At 52.1% G+C, this 21552-nt stretch overlaps 1 protein-coding gene across 1 annotated transcript in view; it reads right to left on the bottom strand.

Moving 5' to 3' along the window:
- LYST (lysosomal trafficking regulator) overlaps window positions 1-21552 on the bottom strand; it is a 442781-nt gene that overhangs the window by 32564 nt on the left and 388665 nt on the right. Inside the window, exon 44 of the mRNA XM_069954584.1 lies at window positions 21135-21324. Within this exon, the coding sequence (XP_069810685.1) occupies window positions 21135-21324 (190 nt within the window). The remainder of the gene's footprint in view (window positions 1-21134; window positions 21325-21552) is intronic.

Here is a 21552-nt window from a genome sequence, read left to right as displayed (position 1 = left end):
TTGGTGAAGGTCCTGTATACCTGTACTGTATAGTTTGGGGGTCCTGTATACCTGTAGTATATAGTTGGTGCTGTATACCTGTAATGTATAGTTGGTGGAGGTCTTGTATACCTGTAGTTTATAGTTTGAGGGTCCTGGATACCTGTAGTGTATAATTGGTGGAGGTCTTGTATACCTGTAGTATATAGTTCGGGGGTCCTGTATACCTGTAGTGAATAGGTTGAGGGTCCTTTATAACTATAGTATAGAGTTGGTGGAGGTCCTGTATACCTGTAGTGTATAGTTTGGGGTCCTATATACCTGTAGTATATTGCTGGTGGAGTTCCTGTATACCTGTAGTATATAGCTTTGGGGTCATGTATACTTGTAGTATAGAGTTGGTGTAGGTCCTGTATACCTGTAGTGTATAGTTTTGAGGTCCTGTATACCTGTAGTGTATAGTTTGGGGTCCTATATACCTGTAGTTTATAGTTGGTGGAGTTCCTGTATAGCTGTAGTGTATAGTTTTGGGGTCCTGTATACCTGACGTATATAGTTGGTGGAGGTCCTGTATACCTGTAGAGTATAGTTTTGGGGTCCTTTATACCTGTAGTATAAAGTTTGAGGTCCTGTATACCTGTAGTATATAGTTTTGTGGAGGTCCCGTGCGCCTGTAGTGTATAGTTTTGGGGTCCTGTATACCTGTAGTGTCCTGTATACCTGCAGGGTTGTATTTACCCGTATGGCAGTGTTATTCAGTCACAGTGTGTCGGTATTGGTCATGTCTGGTATGGCGGAATTGGTCAGGTCTGGTATGGCAGTGTTATCCAGTCACAGAATGGCGGTATTGGTCAGGTCTGATATGACAGTGTTATCCAGCACAGTATAGCGGTATTGGTCAGGTCTGGTGTGGCGGTGTTATCCATTCACAGTATGGTGGTATTGGTCATGTCTGGTGTGGCGGTGTTATCCAGTCACAGTATGGCAGTATTGGTCAAGTCTGGTATGACAGTGTTATGCAGTCACAGTATGGCGGTATTGGTTAGGTCTGGTGTGGCGGTGTTATCCAGTCACGGTATGATGGTATTGGTCAGGTCTGGTATAGCGGTGTTATCCAGTCACAGTATGGTGGTATTGGTCAGGTCTGGTGTGGCGGTGTTACCCAGTCACAGTTTGCCGGTATTGGTCAGGTCTGGTATGGCAGTGTTATCCAATTACAGTATGGCGGTATTGGTCAGGTCTGGTATGACAGTGTTATCCAGTCACAGTATGGCGGTATTGGTCAGGTCTGGTATGGCAGTGTTATCCAGTCACAGTTTGCCAGTATTGGTCAGGTCTGGTATGGCAGTGTTATCGAGTCACAGTACGGCAGTATTGGTCAGGTCTGATAGGATGGTGTTATCCAGTCACAGTATGGCGGTATTGGTCAGGTCTGGTGTGGCGGTGTTACCCAGTCACAGTTTGACGGTATTGGTCAGGTCTGGTGTGGCGGTGTTACCCAGTCACAGTTTGACGGTATTGGTCAGGTCTGGTATGGCGGTGTTATCCAGTCACAGTATGGCGGTATTGGTCAGGTCTGGTATGACAGTGTTATACAGCACAGTATGGCGGTATTGGTCAGGTCCGGTATGACAGTGTTATCCAGTCACAGTATGGCGGTATTGGTCAGGTCTGATATGACAGTGTTATCCAGCACAGTATAGCGGAATTGGTCAGGTCTGGTGTGGCGGTGTTATCCATTCACAGTATGGCGGTATTGGTCATGTCTGGTATGGCGGTGTTATCCAGTCACAGTATGGCGGTATTGGTCAGGTCTGGTGTGGCAGTGTTATCCAGTCACAGTTTGGTATACCTGTAAAGCCCTGTATATACATGTACTGTAAAGATGGAGTAGGGGGCCCTGTATATACATGTACTGTATAGATGGAGTAGGGGGTCCTGTATATACATGTACTGTATAGATGGAGTAGGGGGCCCTGTATATACATGTACTGTATAGATGGAGTAGGGGGCCCTGTATATACATGTACTGTATAGATGGAGTAGGGGGTCCTGTATATACATGTACTGTATAGATGGAGTAGGGGGTCCTGTATATACATGTACTGTATAGATGAAGTAGGGGGTCCTGTATACATGTACTGTATAGATGGAGTAGGGGGTCCTGTATACATGTACTGTATAGATGGAGTAGGGGGTCCTGTATACATGTACTATATAGATGGAGTAGGGGGCCCTGTATATACATGTACTGTATAGATGGAGTAGGGGGTCCTGTATACATGTACTGTATAGATGGAGTAGGGGGTCCTGTATACATGTACTGTATAGATGGAGTAGGGGGTCCTGTATACATGTACTATATAGATGGAGTAGGGGGCCCTGTATATACATGTACTGTATAGATGAAGTAGGGGGTCCTGTATACATGTACTGTATAGATGGAGTAGGGGGTCCTGTATATACATGTACTGTATAGATGGAGTAGGGGGTCCTGTATATACCTGTACTGTATAGATGGAGTAGGGGGTCCTGTATACATGTACTGTATAGATGGAGTAGGGGGTCCTGTATATACATGTACTGTATAGATGGAGTAGGGGGCCCTGTATATACATGTACTGTATAGATGGAGTAGGGGGCCCTGTATACACATGTACTGTATAGATGGAGTAGGGGGTCCTGTATATACATGTACTGTATAGATGGAGTAGGGGGTCCTGTATATACATGTACTGTATAGATGAAGTAGGGGGTCCTGTATACATGTACTGTATAGATGGAGTAGGGGGTCCTGTATACATGTACTGTATAGATGGAGTAGGGGGTCCTGTATACATGTACTATATAGATGGAGTAGGGGGCCCTGTATATACATGTACTGTATAGATGGAGTAGGGGGTCCTGTATACATGTACTGTATAGATGGAGTAGGGGGGTCCTGTATACATGTACTGTATAGATGGAGTAGGGGGTCCTGTATACATGTACTATATAGATGGAGTAGGGGGCCCTGTATATACATGTACTGTATAGATGAAGTAGGGGGTCCTGTATACATGTACTGTATAGATGGAGTAGGGGGTCCTGTATACATGTACTGTATAGATGGAGTAGGGGGTCCTATATACATGTACTGTATAGATGGAGTAGGGGGTCCTGTATATACATGTACTGTATAGATGGAGTAGGGGGTCCTGTATACATGTACTGTATAGATGGAGTAGGGGTCCCTGTATACATGTACTGTATAGATGGAGTAGGGGGTCCTGTATACATGTACTGTATAGATGGAGTAGGGGGTCCTATATACATGTACTATATAGATGGAGTAGGGGGTCCTGTATATACATGTATTGTATAGATGGAGTAGGGGTCCCTGTATACATGTACTGTATAGATGGAGTAGGGGGTCCTGTATACATGTACTGTATAGTTGGAGTAGGGGGTCCTGTATATACATGTACTGTATAGATGGAGTAGGGGGTCCTGTATATACATGTACTGTATAGATGGAGTAGGGGGCCCTGTATGTACATGTACTGTATAGATGGAGTAGGGGGTCCTGTATATACATGTACTGTATAGATGGAGTAGGGGGTCCTGTATATACCTGTACTGTATAGATGGAGTAGGGGGTCCTGTATATACATGTACTGTATAGATGGAGTAGGGGGTCCTGTATACATGTACTGTATAGATGGAGTAGGGGGTTTTGTATATACATGTACTGTATAGATAGAGTAGGGGGTCCTGTATACATGTACTGTATAGATGTAGTAGGGGGCCCTGTATATACATGTACTGTATAGATGGAGTAGGGGGTCCTGTATACCTGTACTGTATAGATGGAGTAGGGGGTCCTGTATACATGTACTGTATAGATGGAGTAGGGGGTCCTGTATATACATGTACTGTATAGATGGAGTAGGGGGTCCTGTATATACATGTACTGTATAGATGGAGTAGGGGGTCCTGTATACCTGTACTGTATAGATGGAGTAGGGGGTCCTGTATACATGTACTGTATAGATGGAGTAGGGGGTCCTGTATATACATGTACTGTATAGATGGAGTAGGGGGCCCTGTATACATGTACTGTATAGATGGAGTAGGGGGTCCTGTATACCTGTACTGTATAGATGGAGTAGGGGGTCCTGTATACCTGTACTGTATAGATGGAGTAGGGGGTCTACCAGTTATTACTGTGGATGTTGTCAGGCAGCTTCCCTAGCAACCATTGCTCCCTGTGAAAATGAAAGCAGTAATCCTATTGGTTGCTAAGGCTCCAACTGCCGTGTCTGCTGCAGCTAATTATATCACCTGTGTTTGCAGTGAGGAGATTTTCCCATTCATCTCTATGGGGCGCCTCCCTTCCCCCTCCCCCTCCCCTCCTGTACATCTGGCGGGGACAGGACCTTCACAATAACCTTCCCGGGCACCCAATGTATCTGTGTGCCAAATTTGGGGTCAAACGGTTCAGACGTTTGGAAGTCTATATGGGACAGACAGACAGACAGACAGAAGGACAGACTTTTATTTTTATGATATAGAAATATATATGTATACTAGAAAATGTACCCGGCGCTGCCCGGGTATAAAGTGTCAGTGTGTTAATTAGATTTGTTCTAAGGTGCCCAGGAGGCCAAGCTAAAGGTATTGTTTCATCTGAGTTAATCAGTGGAATTAGTGTATACCTGTAGTGCATAGTTGGAGGGGTTCTGTATACCCACAATGTATAGTTTTTAGGGGTCTCGCATATCTGTAGTGCATAGTTGGGGGGCTGTATACCTATAGTGTATAGTTGAGGGAAGTCCTGTATACCTGCAGTGTACAGTTGGTGAAGGTCCTGTATACCTGTACTGTATAGTTCGGGGGTCCTGTATACCTGTAGTATATAGTTGGTGCTGTATACCTGTAATGTATAGTTGGTGGAGGTCTTGTATACCTGTAGTTTATAGTTTGAGGGTCCTGGATACCTGTAGTGTATAATTGGTGGAGGTCTTGTATACCTGTAGTATATAGTTCGGGGGTCCTGTATACCTCTAGTAAATAGTTTAAGGGTCCTGTATAACTATAGTATAGAGTTGGTGGAGGTCCTGTATACCTGTAGTGTATAGTTTGGGGTCCTATATACCTGTAGTATATAGCTGGTGGAGTTCCTGTATACCTGTAGTATATTTGGGGTCCTGTATACTTGTAGAATATAGTTGGTGAAGGTGCTGTATACCTGTATTATAGAGTTGGTGTAGGTCCTGTATACCTGTAGTGTATGGTTTTGAGGTCCTGTATACCTGTAGTGTATAGTTTGGGGTCCTATATACCTGTAGTATATAGTTGGTGGAGGTCCTGTATACCTGACGTATATAGTTTTGGGGTCCTGTATACCTGTAGTGTAAAGTTTGGGGTCCTGTATACCTGTAGTATATAGTTTTGTGGAGGTCCTGTATACCTGTAGTATATAGTTTTGTGGAGGTCCCGTGCACTTGTAGTGTATAGTTTTGGGGTCCTGTATACCTGTAGTGTCCTGTATACCTGCAGGGTTGTATTTACCCGTATGGCAGTGTTATTCAGTCACAGTGTGTCGGTATTGGTCATGTCTGGTATGGGGGTGTTATCCATTCACAATATGGCGGTATTGGTCAGGTCTGGTGTGGCGGTGTTATCCAGTCACGGTATGGCGGTATTGGTCAGGTCTGGTATAGCGGTGTTATCCAGTCACAGTATGGCAGTATTGGTCAGGTCTGATATGATGGTGTTATCCAGTCACAGTATGGTGGTATTGGTCAGGACTGGTGTGGCGGTGTTACCCAGTCACAGTTTGCCGGTATTGGTTAGGTCTGGTATGGCAGTTTTATCCAGTCACAGTATGGCGGTATTGGTCAGGTCTGGTATGACAGTGTTATCCAGCACAGTATGGCAGTATTGGTCAGGTCTGGTATGGCAGTGTTATCCAGTGACAGTATGGCGGTATTGGTCAGGTCTGGTATGACACTGTTATCCAGCACAGTATAGCGGTATTGGTCAGGTCTGGTGTGGCGGTGTTATCCATTCACAGTATGGCGGTATTGGTCAGGTCTTATATGACAGTGTTATCCAGTCACAGTATGGCGGTATTAGTCAGGTCTGGTATGACAGTGTTATCCAGTCACAGTATGGCGGTATTGGTCAGGTCTCGTGTGGCAGTGTTATCCAGTCACAGTATGGCGGTATTGGTCAGGTCTGGTGTGGCGGTGTTATCCAGTCACAGTATGGCGGTATTGGTCAGGTCTGGTATGGAGGTGTTATCCAGTCACAGTATGGCGGTATTGGTCAGGTCTGGTATGGAGGTGTTATCCAGGCACAGTATGGCGGTATTGGTCAGGTCTGGCAGTGTTATACAGTCACAGTACGGCGGTATCGGTCAGGTCTGGTATGACAGTGTTATCCAGCACAGTATGGCGGTATTGGTCAGGTCTGGTGTAGCAGTGTTACCAAGTCACAGTTTGGTACACCTGTTGTGCCCTGTATATACATGTACTGTATGGATGGAGTAGGGGGCCCTCTATATACCTGTACTGTATAGATGGAGTAGGGGGTCCTGTATATACATGTACTGTATAGATGGAGTAGGGGGTCCTATATACATGTACTGTATAGATGGAGTAGGGGGTCCTGTATATACATGTACTGTATAGATGGAGTAGGTGGTCCTGTATATACATGTACTGTATAGATGGAGTAGGGGGTCCTGTATATACATGTACTGTATAGATGGAGTAGGGGGTCCTGTATACATGTACTGTATAGATGGAGAAGGGGGTCCTGTATACATGTACTGTATAGATGGAGTAGGGGGTCCTGTATATACATGTACTGTATAGATGGAGTAGGGGGCCCTGTATATACATGTACTGTATAGATGGAGTAGGGGGTTCTGTATACATGTACTGTATAGATGGAGTAGGGGGTCCTGTATACATGTACTGTATAGATGGAGTAGGGGGTGCTGTATATACATGTACTGTATAGATGGAGTAGGGGGTCCTGTATATACATGTACTGTATAGATGGAGTAGGGGCTCCTGTATACATGTACTGTATAGATGGAGTAGGGGGTCCTGTATACCTGTACTGTATAGATGGAGTAGGGGGCCCTGTATATACATGTACTGTATAGTTGGAGTAGGGGGTCCTGTATATACATGTACTGTATAGATGGAGTAGGGGGTCCTGTATACATGTACTGTATAGATGGAGTAGGGGGCCCTGTATACATGTACTGTATAGATGGAGTAGGGGCTCCTGTATACATGTACTGTATAGATGGAGTAGGGGGTCCTGTATACCTGTACTGTATAGATGGAGTAGGGGGCCCTGTATATACATGTACTGTATAGTTGGAGTAGGGGGTCCTGTATATACATGTACTGTATAGATGGAGTAGGGGGTCCTGTATACATGTACTGTATAGATGGAGTAGGGGGCCCTGTATACATGTACTGTATAGATGGAGTAGGAGACCTGTATACATGTACTGTATAGATGGAGTAGGGGGTCCTGTATATACATGTACTGTATAGATGGAGTAGGGGGTCCTGTATACATGTACTGTATAGTTGGAGTAGGGGGCCCTGTATACCTGTACTGTATGGATGGAGTAGGGGGTCCTGTATATACATGTACTGTATAGATGGAGTAGGGGGTCCTGTATATACATGTAATGTATAGATGGAGTAGGGGCTCCTGTGTACATGTACTGTATAGATGGAGTAGGGGGTCCTGTATACATGTACTTTATAGATGGAGTAGGGGGTCCTGTATATACATGTACTGTATAGATGGAGTAGAGGGTCCTGTATACATGTACTGTATAGATGGAGTAGGGGGTCCTGTATACATGTACTGTATAGATGGAGTAGGGGGTCTACGAGTTATTACTGTGGATGTTGTGAGGCAGCTTCCCTAGCAACCATTGCTCCCTGTGAAAATGAAAGCAGTAATCCTATTGGTTGCTAAGGCTCCAACTGCCGTGTCTGCTGCAGCTAATTATATCACCTGTGTTTGCAGTGAGGAGATTTTCCCATTCATCTCTATGGGGCGCCTCTCTTTCCCCTCCCCCTCCCCTCCTGTACATCTGGCGGGGACGGGACCTTCGCAATAACCTTCCCGGGCACCCAATGTATCTGTGGGCCAAATTTGGGGTCAAACGGTTCAGGTGTTTGGAAGTCTATAGAGGACAGACAGACAGACAGACAGAAGGACAGACAGACAGAAGGACAGACAGACAGAAGGACAGACAGACAGAAGGACAGACAGACAGAAGGACAGACAGACAGACAGACAGACAGACAGACAGACAGACAGACAGACAGGAGGACAGACAGACAGGAGGACAGACAGACAGAAGGACAGACAGACAGAAGGACAGACAGACAGAAGGACGGACAGACAGAAGGACGGACAGACAGAAGGACAGGAGGACAGACAGACAGAAGGACAGACAGAAGGACAGACAGACAGACAGAAGGACAGAAGGACGGACAGACAGAAGGACGGACAGACAGAAGGACGGACAGACAGAAGGACGGACAGACAGACTTTCATTTTTATGATATAGATATATATATATATGTCTAACAAAAGGGGTATGAGGAGTATTTGCACTGCTTAAAAAAATAAAAGGAACACTTAAACAACACAATATAACTCCAAGTAAATGAAACTTCTGTGACATTAGACCGTCCACTCAGAAAGCCGCACTGACTGACACTCACTGTCACCTGCAGCACTGACTGACACTCACTGACACCTGCAATCAGCGACACCCCCTTAATAACGGAGGGTCCTGCAGGTGGGGAGCACACACCACTTCTCACTACCTAGGCCAGGGGTCCTCAACTGGCGGACCGCGGTCCGAACCCGGACCGCGGAGGCCAGCTGTCCGGACCCCTGGTCAGACCTCCTAACCGCCCCGGATCCGGTCCGTCCCGCTCCCCACCGCACTGCCTCCCGCCCCATAGTGTACTGTCCTTAGATGTCAGTACGCCTGTGGGGCTGGGGGCAGTGTCGGTCCGGCCCCCGGCTGATACGCGCTCTGGGGATGTCCCGGGGATTCCCCAGCAGAGCGCGCACCACAGACCTCAGTGTATGCTGCCGGCCTGTCCTTCCCGGAAGTGCAGGCCGGCGGTGTACGCTGAGGTCACTGATGCGCGCTCTGCTGGGGAATCCCCGGGACATCCCTACAGAGTGCGTATCAGCCGGGGGCCGGACCGACGGGAAGAGACGAAGACAGCCGCAACGGGGAACGAGGTGCTAGGTGAGTTGTTTTTGTTATTTTTTTTTCTGTCTGGGGGGCATCTACAAGGGGAGAGCGCACAGGTGGACTATATACTACAGGGGGGACCTCAAAGGGGGCTATATACTACTGAGGGGGCTATATACTACTGGGGGGAGCGCACAGGGGGCTATATACTACAGGGGGGACCTCACAGGGGGTTATATACTACAGGGGGGACCTCACAGGGGGCTATATACTACTGAGGGGGCTATATACTACTGGGGGGAGAGCACAGGGGGCTATATACTACAGGGGGGACCTCACAGGGGGCTATATACTACTGAGGGGGCTATATACTACTGGGGGGAGCGCACAGGGGGGCTATATACTACAGGGGGGACCTCACAGGGGGCTATATACTACTGAGGGGGCTATATACTACTGGGGGGAGCGCACAGGGGGCTATATACTACAGGGGGGACCTCACAGGGGGCTATATACTACTGAGGGGGCTATATACTACTGGGGGGAGCGCACAGGGGGTTATATACTACAGGGGGGACCTCACAGGGGCTATATACTACAGGGGGAAAGCACAAGGGGGGCTATATACTACTGGGGGGGACCTCACAGGGGGCTATATACTACTGGGGGGAGAGCACAGGGGCGCTATATACTACTGGGGGGAGCTCACAGGGGGCTATATACTACAGGGGGACAGCGCACGGGGGGGCTATATACTACAGGGGGAGCTCACAGGGGGCTATATACTACAGGGGGGAGCTCACAAGGGGGCTATATACTACTTGGGGGGAGCTCACGGGGGCTATATACTACTGGGGGGAGCTCACAGGGGGCTATATACTACTGGGGGACAGCGCACAGGGGGCTATATACTACAGGGGGAGAGCGCACAGGGGGGCTATATACTACTAGGGGACAGCGCACAGGAAGCTATATACTACAGGGGGAGAGCGCACAGGGGGGCTATATACTACTGGGGGGAGCTCACAGGGGGCTATATACTACAGGGGGAGAGCGCACAGGGGGGCTATATACTACTGGGGGAGCAACAGGGGGCTATATACTACTGAGGGAGAGCGCACAGGGGGGACTATACACTACTGGGGGAGCAACAGGGGGGCTATATACTACCAGGGCAGTCACCGCCTTTGTACCTAATATCAAAGGCCTGGTGAGAGAGAAAAAATGCCAGTTTTCCCGCTAATAAGCAGCAATTCTGTATGTAAATAGTTGAACGTTTGTGACAAAGTAACAAAACACGTTTCCTACTGATGTTCAGCTCGGACCTTCACCTGACAATAGACCCCGGTAAGTGACCTTCACTAAAAGTTGTTGAGTACCCCTGGCCTAGGCTTTCTGGCTGATGCTTTGGTCACTTTTAAATGTTGTTGTTGCTTTCCCACCTGTAGTAGCATGAGACGGACTCTACCACACAGGTGGCTCAGGTAGTGCAGCTCATCCAGGATGGCACATCAATGCGAGCTGTGGCAAGAAGGTTTCCTGTGTCTGTCAGCGTAGTGTCCAGAGGCTGGAGGTGCTACCAGGAGACAGGCCAGTACACCAGGAGACGTGGAGGAGGCCGTAGTGTCCAGAGGCTGGAGGCTACCAGGAGACAGGCCAGTACACCAGGAGACATGGAGGAGGCCGTAGTGTCCAGAGGCTGGAGGCTACCAGGAGACAGGCCAGTACACCAGGAGACGTGGAGGAGGCCATAGTGTCCAGAGGCTGGAGGCTACCAGGAGACAGGCCAGTACACCAGGAGACGTGGAGGAGGCCGTAGTGTCCAGAGGCTGGAGGCTACCAGGAGACAGGCCAGTACACCAGGAGACGTGGAGGAGGCCGTAGTGTCCCGAGGCTGGAGGCTACCAGGAGACAGGCCAGTACACCAGGAGACGTGAAGGAGGCCGTAGTGTCCCGAGGCTGGAGGCTACCAGGAGACAGGCCAGTACACCAGGAGACGTGAAGGAGGCTGGAGGCTACCAGGAGACAGGCCAGTACACCAGGAGACGTGGAGGAGGCCGTAGTGTCCTGAGGCTGGAGGCTACCAGGAGACAGGCCAGTACACCAGGAGACCATAGTGTCCAGAGGCTGGAGGCTACCAGGAGACAGGCCAGTACACCAGGAGACGTGAAGGAGGCCGTAGTGTCCAGAGGCTGGAGGCTACCAGGAGACAGGCCAGTACACCAGGAGACGTGGAGGAAGCTGTAGTGTCCAGAGGCTGGAGGCTACCAGAAGACAGGCCAGTACACCAGGAGACGTGGAGGAGGCCGTAGTGTCCAGAGGCTGGAGGCTACCAGGAGACAGGCCAGTACACCAGGAGACGTGGAGGAGGCCGTAGTGTCCAGAGGCCGGAGGCTACCAGGAGACAGGCCAGTACACCAGGAGACGTGGAAGAGGCCGTAGTGTCCAGAGGCTGGAGGCTACCAGGAGACAGGCCAGTACACCAGGAGACGTGAAGGAGGCCGTAGTGTCCAGAGGCTGGAGGCTACCAGGAGACAGGCCAGTACACCAGGAGACGTGGAGGAGGCCGTAGTGTCCAGAGGCTGTAGGAGCTACCAGGAGACAGGCCAGTACACCAGGAGACGTGGAAGAGGCCGTAGTGTCCAGAGGCTGGAGGCTACCAGGAGACAGGCCAGTACACCAGGAGACGTGAAGGAGGCCGTAGTGTCCCGAGGCTGGAGGCTACCAGGAGACAGGCCAGTACACCAGGAGACGTGAAGGAGGCTGGAGGCTACCAGGAGACAGGCCAGTACACCAGGAGACGTGGAGGAGGCCGTAGTGTCCTGAGGCTGGAGGCTACCAGGAGACAGGCCAGTACACCAGGAGACCATAGTGTCCAGAGGCTGGAGGCTACCAGGAGACAGGCCAGTACACCAGGAGACGTGAAGGAGGCCGTAGTGTCCAGAGGCTGGAGGCTACCAGGAGACAGGCCAGTACACCAGGAGACGTGGAGGAGGCTGTAGTGTCCAGAGGCTGGAGGCTACCAGAAGACAGGCCAGTACACCAGGAGACGTGGAGGAGGCCGTAGTGTCCAGAGGCTGGAGGCTACCAGGAGACAGGCCAGTACACCAGGAGACGTGGAGGAGGCCGTAGTGTCCAGAGGCCGGAGGCTACCAGGAGACAGGCCAGTACACCAGGAGACGTGGAGGAGGCCGTAGTGTCCAGAGGCTGGAGGCTACCAGGAGACAGGCCAGTACACCAGGAGACGTGAAGGAGGCCGTAGTGTCCAGAGGCTGGAGGCTACCAGGAGACAGGCCAGTACACCAGGAGACGTGGAGGAGGCCGTAGTGTCCAGAGGCTGGAGGCTACCAGGAGACAGGCCAGTACACCAGGAGACGTGGAAGAGGCCGTAGTGTCCAGAGGCTGGAGGCTACCAGGAGACCATATGTGCATGTGTCTGTACTAACGGTTAGAGACTGCCTCCATGAGGACGGTATAAGGGCCGGACGTCCACAGATGGGGGATGAGCTCCCAGCCCAACACCGGGCAGGATACTTGGCATTTCCCAGAGATCAGCAGGATTGGCAGATTCACCACTGGCGCCCCCTGTGCTCCTCACAGATGAGAGCAGGTTCACACTGAGCACATGTGACAGACGTTACAGAGTCTGGAGACGCCGCGGAGAACGATCTGCTGTCTGCAACGTCTTTCAGCTTGAGAGGTCTGGCAGGGGGTCAGTAATGGGGTGGGGGGAGGGGGGCATTTCTTTGGGGGGCGGAGCATTACCTCCCCTGTACACATATCACTGACACTGCAGACTATTACCTCCCCTGTACACGTATCACTGACACTGCAGACTATTACCTCCCCTGTACACGTATCACTGACACTGCAGACTATTACTTCCCCTAGCCGCTGGCTCCATGTACACCTAGCTGGTCCTTCTGTACTCGGACGTCATGGATAGAAGAGAAGAAGATTCATTATCACAGTTTCTGGCCGTTCTTTCCTCACAGAGACCTGGAACATGAAACCTGATCACGGCTCCAGCACCTGCTTACCGATCCATCCTCCACTCCCTGTATCCGAGCTCCTGTAGCTCCGGTCATCTCCACCTCACACATCTCCAGGTTCATCTTCCACTCCAGTCTATCCTGCATGCCGCTAGCCGGGCTAATCTTCCACTCCAGTCTATCCTGCATGCAGCAGCCGGGCTCATCTTCCTCTCCAGTCTATCCTGCATGCAGCAGCCGGACTCATCTTCCTCTCCAGTCTACCCTGCATGCAGCAGCTGGACACATCTTCCTCTCCATTCTATCCTGCATGCAGCAGCTGGGCTCATCTTCCTCTCCAGTCTATCCTGCATGCAGCAGCCGGGCTCATCTTCCTCTCCAGTCTATCCTGCATGCACCAGCCAGGCTCATCTTCCTCTCCAGTGTATCCTGCATGCAGCAGCCGGGCTCATCTTCCTCTCCAGTCTATCCTGCATGCACCAGCCAGGCTCATCTTCCTCTCCAGTGTATCCTGCATGCAGCAGCCGGGCTCGCTTCCTCTCCAGTCTATCCTGCATGCAGCAGCCGGGCTTATCTTCCCCTCCAGTCTATCCTGCATGCAGCAGCTGGGCTCATCTTCCTCTCCAGTCTATCCTGCATGCAGCAGCCAGGCTCATCTTCCTCTCCAGTCTATCCTGCAGCAGCCGGACTCCTCTTCCTCTCCAGTCTATCCTGCATGCAGCAGCCGGGCTCATCTTCCTCTCCAGTCTATCCTGCAGCAGCCGGACTCCTCTTTCTTTCCAGTCTATCCTGCATGCAGCAGCCGGGCTCATCTTCCTCTCCAGTCTATCCTGCATGCAGCAGCCGGGCTCATCTTCCTCTCCAGTCTATCCTGCATGCAGCAGCCGGGCTCATCTTCCTCTCCAGTCTATCCTGCATGCAGCAGCCAGGCTCATCTTCCTCTCCAGTCTATCCTGCAGCAGCCGGACTCCTCTTCCTTTCCAGTCTATCCTGCATGCAGGAGCCGGGCTCATCTTCCTCTCCAGTCTATCCTGCATGCAGCAGCCGGGCTCATCTTCCTCTCCAGTCTATCCTGCATGCAGCAGCTGGGCTCATCTTCCTCTCCAGTCTATCCTGCATGCAGCAGCTGGGCTCATCTTCCTCTCCAGTTTATCATGCATGCAGCAGCCGGGCTCATCTTCCTCTCCAGTCTATCCTGCATGCAGGAGCCGGGCTCCGCTTCCTCTCCAGTCTATCCTGCATGCAGCAGCCGGGCTCATCTTCCTCTCCAGTTTATCATGCATGCAGCAGCCGGGCTCATCTTCCTCTCCAGTTTATCATGCATGCAGCGGCCGGGCTCATCTTCCCCTCCAGTCTATCCTGCATGCAGCAGCCGGGCTCATCTTCCTCTCCAGTCTATCCTGCATGCAGCAGCCGGGCTCATCTTCCTCTCCAGTCTATCCTGCATGCAGCAGCCAGGCTCATCTTCCTCTCCAGTCTATCCTGCATGCAGCAGCCGGGCTCATCTTCCTCTCCAGTTTATCATGCATGCAGCAGCCGGGCTCATCTTCCTCTCCAGTCTATCCTGCATGCAGCAGCCAGGCTCATCTTCCTCTCCAGTCTATCCTGCATGCAGCAGCCGGGCTCATCTTCCTCTCCAGTTTATCATGCATGCAGCAGCCGGGCTCATCTTCCTCTCCAGTTTATCCTGGCTGCAGCAGTTGGGCTCATCTTCCTCTCCAGTCTATCCTGCATGCAGCAGCCAGGCTCATCTTCCTCTCCAGTCTATCCTGCAGCAGCCGGACTCCTCTTCCTTTCCAGTCTATCCTGCATGCAGCGGCCGGGCTCATCTTCCCCTCCAGTCTATCCTGCATGCAGCAGCCGGGCTCATCCTCCTCTCCAGTCTATCCTGCATGCAGCAGCCGGGCTCATCTTCCTCTCCAGTCTATCCTGCATGCAGCAGCTGGGCTCATCTTCCTCTCCAGTCTATCCTGGCTGCAGCAGTTGGGCTCATCTTCCTCTCCAGTCTATCCTGCATGCAGCAGCCGGGCTCATCTTCCTCTCCAGTCTATCCTGCAGCAGCCAGACTCCTCTTCCTTTCCAGTCTATCCTGCATGCAGCGGCCGGGCTCATCTTCCCCTCCAGTCTATCCTGCATGCAGCAGCCGGGCTCATCCTCCTCTCCAGTTTATCATGCATGCAGCAGCCGGGCTCATCTTCCTCTCCATTTTATCCTGGCTGCAGCAGTTGGGCTCATCTTCCTCTCCAGTCTATCCTGCATGCAGCAGCCGGGCTCATCTTCCTCTCCAGTCTATCCTGCAGCAGCCGGACTCCTCTTCCTTTCCAGTCTATCCTGCATGCAGCGGCCGGGCTCATCTTCCCCTCCAGTCTATCCTGCATGCAGCAGCCGGGCTCATCTTCCTCTCCAGTCTATCCTGCATGCAGCAGCTGGGCTCATCTTCCTCTCCAGTCTATCCTGCATGCAGCAGCCAGGCTCATCTTCCTCTCCAGTCTATCCTGCAGCAGCCGGACTCCTCTTCCTTTCCAGTCTATCCTGCATGCAGGAGCCGGGCTCATCTTCCTCTCCAGTCTATCCTGCATGCAGCAGCCGGGCTCATCTTCCTCTCCAGTCTATCCTGCATGCAGCAGCCGAGCTCATCTTCCTCTCCAGTCTATCCTGCATGCAGCAGCTGGGCTCATCTTCCTCTCCAGTCTATCCTGCAGCAGCCGGGCTCATCTTCCTCTCCAGTCTATCCTGCATGCAGCAGCCGGGCTCATCTTCCTCTCCAGTTTATCATGCATGCAGCAGCCGGGCTCATCTTCCTCTCCAGTTTATCATGCATGCAGCGGCCGGGCTCATCTTCCCCTCCAGTCTATCCTGCATGCAGCAGCCGGGCTCATCTTCCTCTCCAGTCTATCCTGCATGCAGCAGCCGGGCTTATCTTCCTCTCCAGTCTATCCTGCATGCAGCAGCCGGGCTCATCTTCCTCTCCAGTCTATCCTGCATGCAGCAGCTGGGTTCCTCTCCAGTCTATCCTGCATGCAGCAGCCAGGCTCATCTTCCTCTCCAGTCTATCCTGCAGCAGCCGGACTCTTCTTCCTTTCCAGTCTATCCTGCATGCAGGAGCCGGGCTCTGCTTCCACTCCAGTCTATCCTGCATGCAGCAGCCGGGCTCATCTTCCTCTCCAGTTTATCATGCATGCAGCGGCAGGGCTCATGTTCCCCTCCAGTCTATCCTGCATGCAGCAGCCGGGCTCATCTTCCTCTCCAGTCTATCCTGCATGCAGCAGCTGGGCTCATCTTCCTCTCCAGTCTATCCTGCATGCAGCAGCCAGGCTCATCTTCCTCTCCAGTCTATCCTGCAGCAGCCGGACTCCTCTTCCTTTCCAGTCCATCCTGCATGCAGGAGCCGGGCTCCGCTTCCTCTCCAGTCTATCCTGCATGCAGCAGCTAGGATCATCTTCCTCTCTAGTCTATCCTGCATGCAGCAGCCAGGCTCCGCTTCCTCTCCAGCCTACCCTGCATGCAGCAGCCAGGCTTTGTTTCCTCTCCAGTCTTTCCTGCATGCAGCAGCCGGGCTCATCTTCCTCTCCAGTCTACCCTGCATGCAGCAGCCAGGCTTTGTTTCCTCTCCAGTCTTTCCTGCATGCAGCAGCCGGGCTCATCTTCCTCTCCAGTCTACCCAGGGCTCCAGATGGCGACCAAAATGGTCGCCAATGCGACTGACATTTTGCAAATGGCGCCCAGATTTATTAATCTGGGCGCCATTTGCGACTGGCCCCGGCGGCGGCGCGCTGTCTCTTTAAGATGCGCGGCTGCCGGGGGTGTCCCATCCTATCCCCGGCAGCGCGGCGCATCAGTGAGCTGCCTGGGGCCCTGACTTCCGGCACAGGAAGCGCACGTCAGAGACGCTTCCTGTGTCAGAAGTCACAGCCCCGGCGTACAGGGAGCTCACTGACGCGCCGCGCTGCCGGGGATAGGACGGGACACCCCCGGCAGCCGCGCATCAGCCGGGGACAGCGCCTGAAGAAGAAGAGGATCGCGGGAGCGGGCTGTCAGGTGAGTTTGTGTGTTTATTTTTTTTAAATACTGCTTAGCATAGAGGAAAGGGGGGGGGGGCAACTATAATGGGGGGAAGAGAAGGGGGGGCATCTATAATGGGGGAGAGGGGGCCATCTATAAGGGGAGGGGGGTATCTATAAGGGGGGGAGAAGAGGGGGCATCTATAATGGGGGGGGGAGAGGGGGCATCTATAATGGGGGGGAGGGGGCATCTATAATGGGGGGAGGAGGGGGCATCTATAATGGGGGGAGAGGGGGCCATCTATAAGGGGAGGGGGTATCTATAAGGGGGGGAGAAGAGGGGGCATCTATAATGGGGGGGAGAGGGGTCATCTATAAGGGGGGGAGAAGAGGGGGCATCTATAATGGGGGGGAGAGGGGGCATCTATAATGGGGGGGGAGGGGGCATCTATAATGGGGGGAGGAGGGGGCATCTATAATGGGGGGGAGGAGGGGGCATCTATAATGGGGGTAGAGGGGGTCATCTATAATGGGGGGGGAGGAGGGGGCATCTATAATGGGGGGGAGGAGGGGGCATCTATAATGGGGGGGGAGGAGGGGGCATCTATAATGGGGGTAGAGGGGGTCATCTATAATGGGGGGGGGAGGGGGCATCTATAATGGGGGGAGGAGGGGGCATCTATAATGGGGGGGAGGAGGGGGCATCTATAATGGGGGTAGAGGGGGTCCTCTATAAAAGGAGGGGGTCATCTATAAGGGGAGGGCAAACTGGCTGCAGACACTGGGAGATATATATATGCACAATTATTATTATCAGGGCCCCTCAGGTGTCTGTATTGTAGGGGGTCACTTGCATTAGTCACTAGGTGAGAGATATATCTATATACACATCTTGTGGGGGGGGGGGTCACTATGGCTGCAGTCACAAGTCTAGCTCAGTATGTATAGACTGTTGCAAGCTTTTAAAGGGAACCTGTCACCCCCGGTGCCGGGGTGACAGGCTCCCAACCCCCCGTTAGAGCCCCCTATACTCACCTCATCGCGCCGGGTCCCGCTTCTGGAGGTGGTCAGGTCACGGATATCTCAGCCGCTGCAGCCTGACGCGCACACTGAGAGATGAGTCCAACGCTCATAGAGAATGACGGAGCGCTGGACTCTCCCGTCATTCTCTATGAGCGTTGGACTCATCTCTCAGCGCACGCCGTGCTGCAGCGGCTGAGATCTCCGTGACCCGACCATCTTCAGAAGCGGGACCCGGCGGGATTAGGTGAGTATAGGGGGCTCTAACGGGGGGTTGGGAGCCTGTCACCCCGGCACAGGGGTCGACAGGTTCCCTTTAAGTTCAAGTTCAGAAGAGTAAGCCTCATTAAAAGGCTAGCCAAGTGAGGCTGAAGTACTGAGTCAGACTGGATATGGTTGTCAGACTGGATATGGTTGTCAGACTGTATGTGGTTGTCAAGTTGCAAGTTTCCATGTTGAACGTTTTCAAACTAAGAAAAGAGAGAATCTAAAGGAGGAGGAGGAGGAGGAGGAGGCTGCCACGGCCTCTGCACACAGTAAGTCCCATTTAACATAACATTAATTTTACATGTTTTAAAATGTTGGCGACCAAATATTCTATTTGGCGCCTAAATTTTTCAGGTTAGGAGCCAATGGCTCCTAGGTAAATTTTTTAGTCTAGAGCCCTGCTACCCTGCATGCAGCAGCCAGACTCATCTTCCTCTCCAGTCTATCCTGCAGCAGCCGGACTCCTCTTCCTTTCCAGTCCATCCTGCATGCAGCAGCCGGGCTCATCTTCCTCTCCAGTCTATCCTGCATGCAGCAGCTAGGATCATCTTCCTCTCCAGTCTATCCTGCATGCAGCAGCTAGGCTCATCTTCCTCTCCAGTCTATCCTGCATGCAGCAGCTAGGCTCATCTTCCTCTCCAGTCTATCCTGCATGCAGCAGCTAGGCTCATCTTCCTCTCCAGTCTACCCTGCATGCAGCAGCCAGACTCATCTTCCTCTCCAGTCTATCCTGCATGCAGCAGCTAGGATCATCTTCCTCTCCAGTCTATCCTGCATGCAGCAGCTAGGCTCATCTTCCTCTCCAGTCTATCCTGCATGCAGCAGCCGGGCTCATCTTCCTCTCCAGTCTATCCTGCATGCAGCGGCCGGGCTCATCTTCCTCTCCAGTCTATCCTGCATGCAGCAGCCGGGCTCCGTTTCCTCTCCAGTCTATCCTGCATGCAGCAGCTGGGCTCCGCTTCCTCTCCAGTCTATCCTGCATGCAGCAGCCGGGCTCATCTTCCTCTCCAGTCTATCCTGCATGCAGCAGCCAGACTCATCTTCCTCTCCAGTCTATCCTGCATGCAGGAGCCGGGCTCCGCTTCCTCTCCAGTCTATCCTGCATGCAGCAGCTAGGCTCATCTTCCTCTCCAGTCTATCCTGCATGCAGCAGCCGGGCTCATCTTCCTCTCCAGTCTATCCTGCATGCAGCAGCTGGGCTCATCTTCCTCTCCAGTCTATCCTGCATGCAGCAGCCGGGCTCTGCTTCCTCTCCAGTCTATCCTGCATGCAGCAGCCGGGCTCATCTTCCTCTCCAGTCTATCCTGCATGCAGCAGCCGGGCTCATCTTTCTCTCCAGTCTATCCTGCATGCAGGAGCCGGGCTCCGCTTCCTCTCCAGTCTATCCTGCATGCAGCAGCTAGGATCATCTTCCTCTCCAGTCTATCCTGCATGCAGCAGCTAGGCTCATCTTCCTCTCCAGTCTATCCTGCATGCAGCAGCCGGGCTCATCTTCCTCTCCAGTCTATCCTGCATGCAGCGGCCGGGCTCATCTTCCTCTCTAGTCTATCCTGCATGCAGCAGCCGGGCTCATCTTCCTCTCCAGTCTATCCTGCATGCAGCGGCCGGGCTCATCTTCCTCTCCAGTCTATCCTGCATGCAGCAGCCGGGCTCCGTTTCCTCTCCAGTCTATCCTGCATGCAGCAGCTGGGCTCCGCTTCCTCTCCAGTCTATCCTGCTTGCAGCAGCCGGGCTCATCTTCCTCTCCAGTCTATCCTGCATGCAGCCGCCGGGCTCATCTTCCTCTCCAGTCTATCCTGCATGCAGCAGCCAGGCTCATCTTCCTCTCCAGTCTATCCTGCATGCAGCCGCCGGGCTCATCTTCCTCTCCAGTCTATCCTGCATGCAGCAGCCGGGCTCATCTTCCTCTCCAGTCTATCCTGCATGCAGCAGCCGGGCTCATCTTCCTCTCCAGTCTATCCTGCATGCAGCAGCCGGGCTCATCTTCCTCTCCAGTCTATCCTGCATGCAGCAGCCGGGCTCCGCTTCCTCTCCAGTCTATCCTGCATGCGGCAGCGGGGCTCTATCTGTGGCCATCATCCTCACAGACCTCCATGTTCAGTTGCCGCCGTCTGCAGTATATGGAGTTTACCTCACCGGCGGCTCCCCTCATGGTGTGTACATGTATATACCCCGCTTAGGTTGTGATTGTTCTGTCTCTTATATAGAAGTAAATGTCTCTTTGTAATTTCTCGCTGTTAATTCACATTTCATCATTTCCTTCACAATAATAATAATAACAATAATAACAACAACAACGCTTTTATTGTTGTTTATTTTTACACAGACTCTTTGCAGATGTTGCCCTTGGTGGGATTTGAACCCAGGACCCCAGCGCTGCAAGGCTACAGTGCTAACCACTAAGCCACCATGCCGCTGGTATCTATAATGACATCATCACGCGGACTCACGCGCCCTCACCCTGCCACCTGCGGCCTCCCGCGGACTCAGGCAGCCTCCCACTTTGAAGAATAGGTAGATTACCTGTGTGTCACACTGCACATATACTGGACGCCACAAGGACACCGTGTAGCCGGGACAGAACAGACATGATAACGGCCATACGCTGCGGAGGAGAGAGCGGCTCCTTACCTTGTTCCTTGCTGTAACTCATCATCAGACAGAACTTTCTGGATAATCCGCAGATCGCTCTGGTGGGCAGAGCCTGTAAGGACCCAAAGCGCTCGCCGTGAGGCTGACTGAAGCAGACGCTGGGGTCCGGAGCACTTGGGGAACCCACATATTCCCCCCATTTCAGCCCTCGTATCCACGGAAGGGGACTCTGTTATTACAGTAAAGTGAGGATTAGGACACACTATAGCTATATACTATATATTATACAGGAAGATTATCCATATAGCAGCAGATACCCCGGGGATTAGTACACAGACTATAGCTATATACTATATATTATACAGGAAGATTATCCATATAGCAGCAGATACCCCGGGGATTAGTACACGGACTATAGCTATATACTATATATTATACAGGAAGATTATCCATATAG

The sequence above is a fragment of the Dendropsophus ebraccatus genome, chromosome 15 (assembly GCF_027789765.1).
Source record: "Dendropsophus ebraccatus isolate aDenEbr1 chromosome 15, aDenEbr1.pat, whole genome shotgun sequence".
Classification (NCBI taxonomy): Eukaryota; Metazoa; Chordata; class Amphibia; order Anura; family Hylidae; genus Dendropsophus; species Dendropsophus ebraccatus.
Note: the sequence above shows the minus strand (reverse complement) of the source record. Positions and strands in the feature narration are given on the sequence as shown.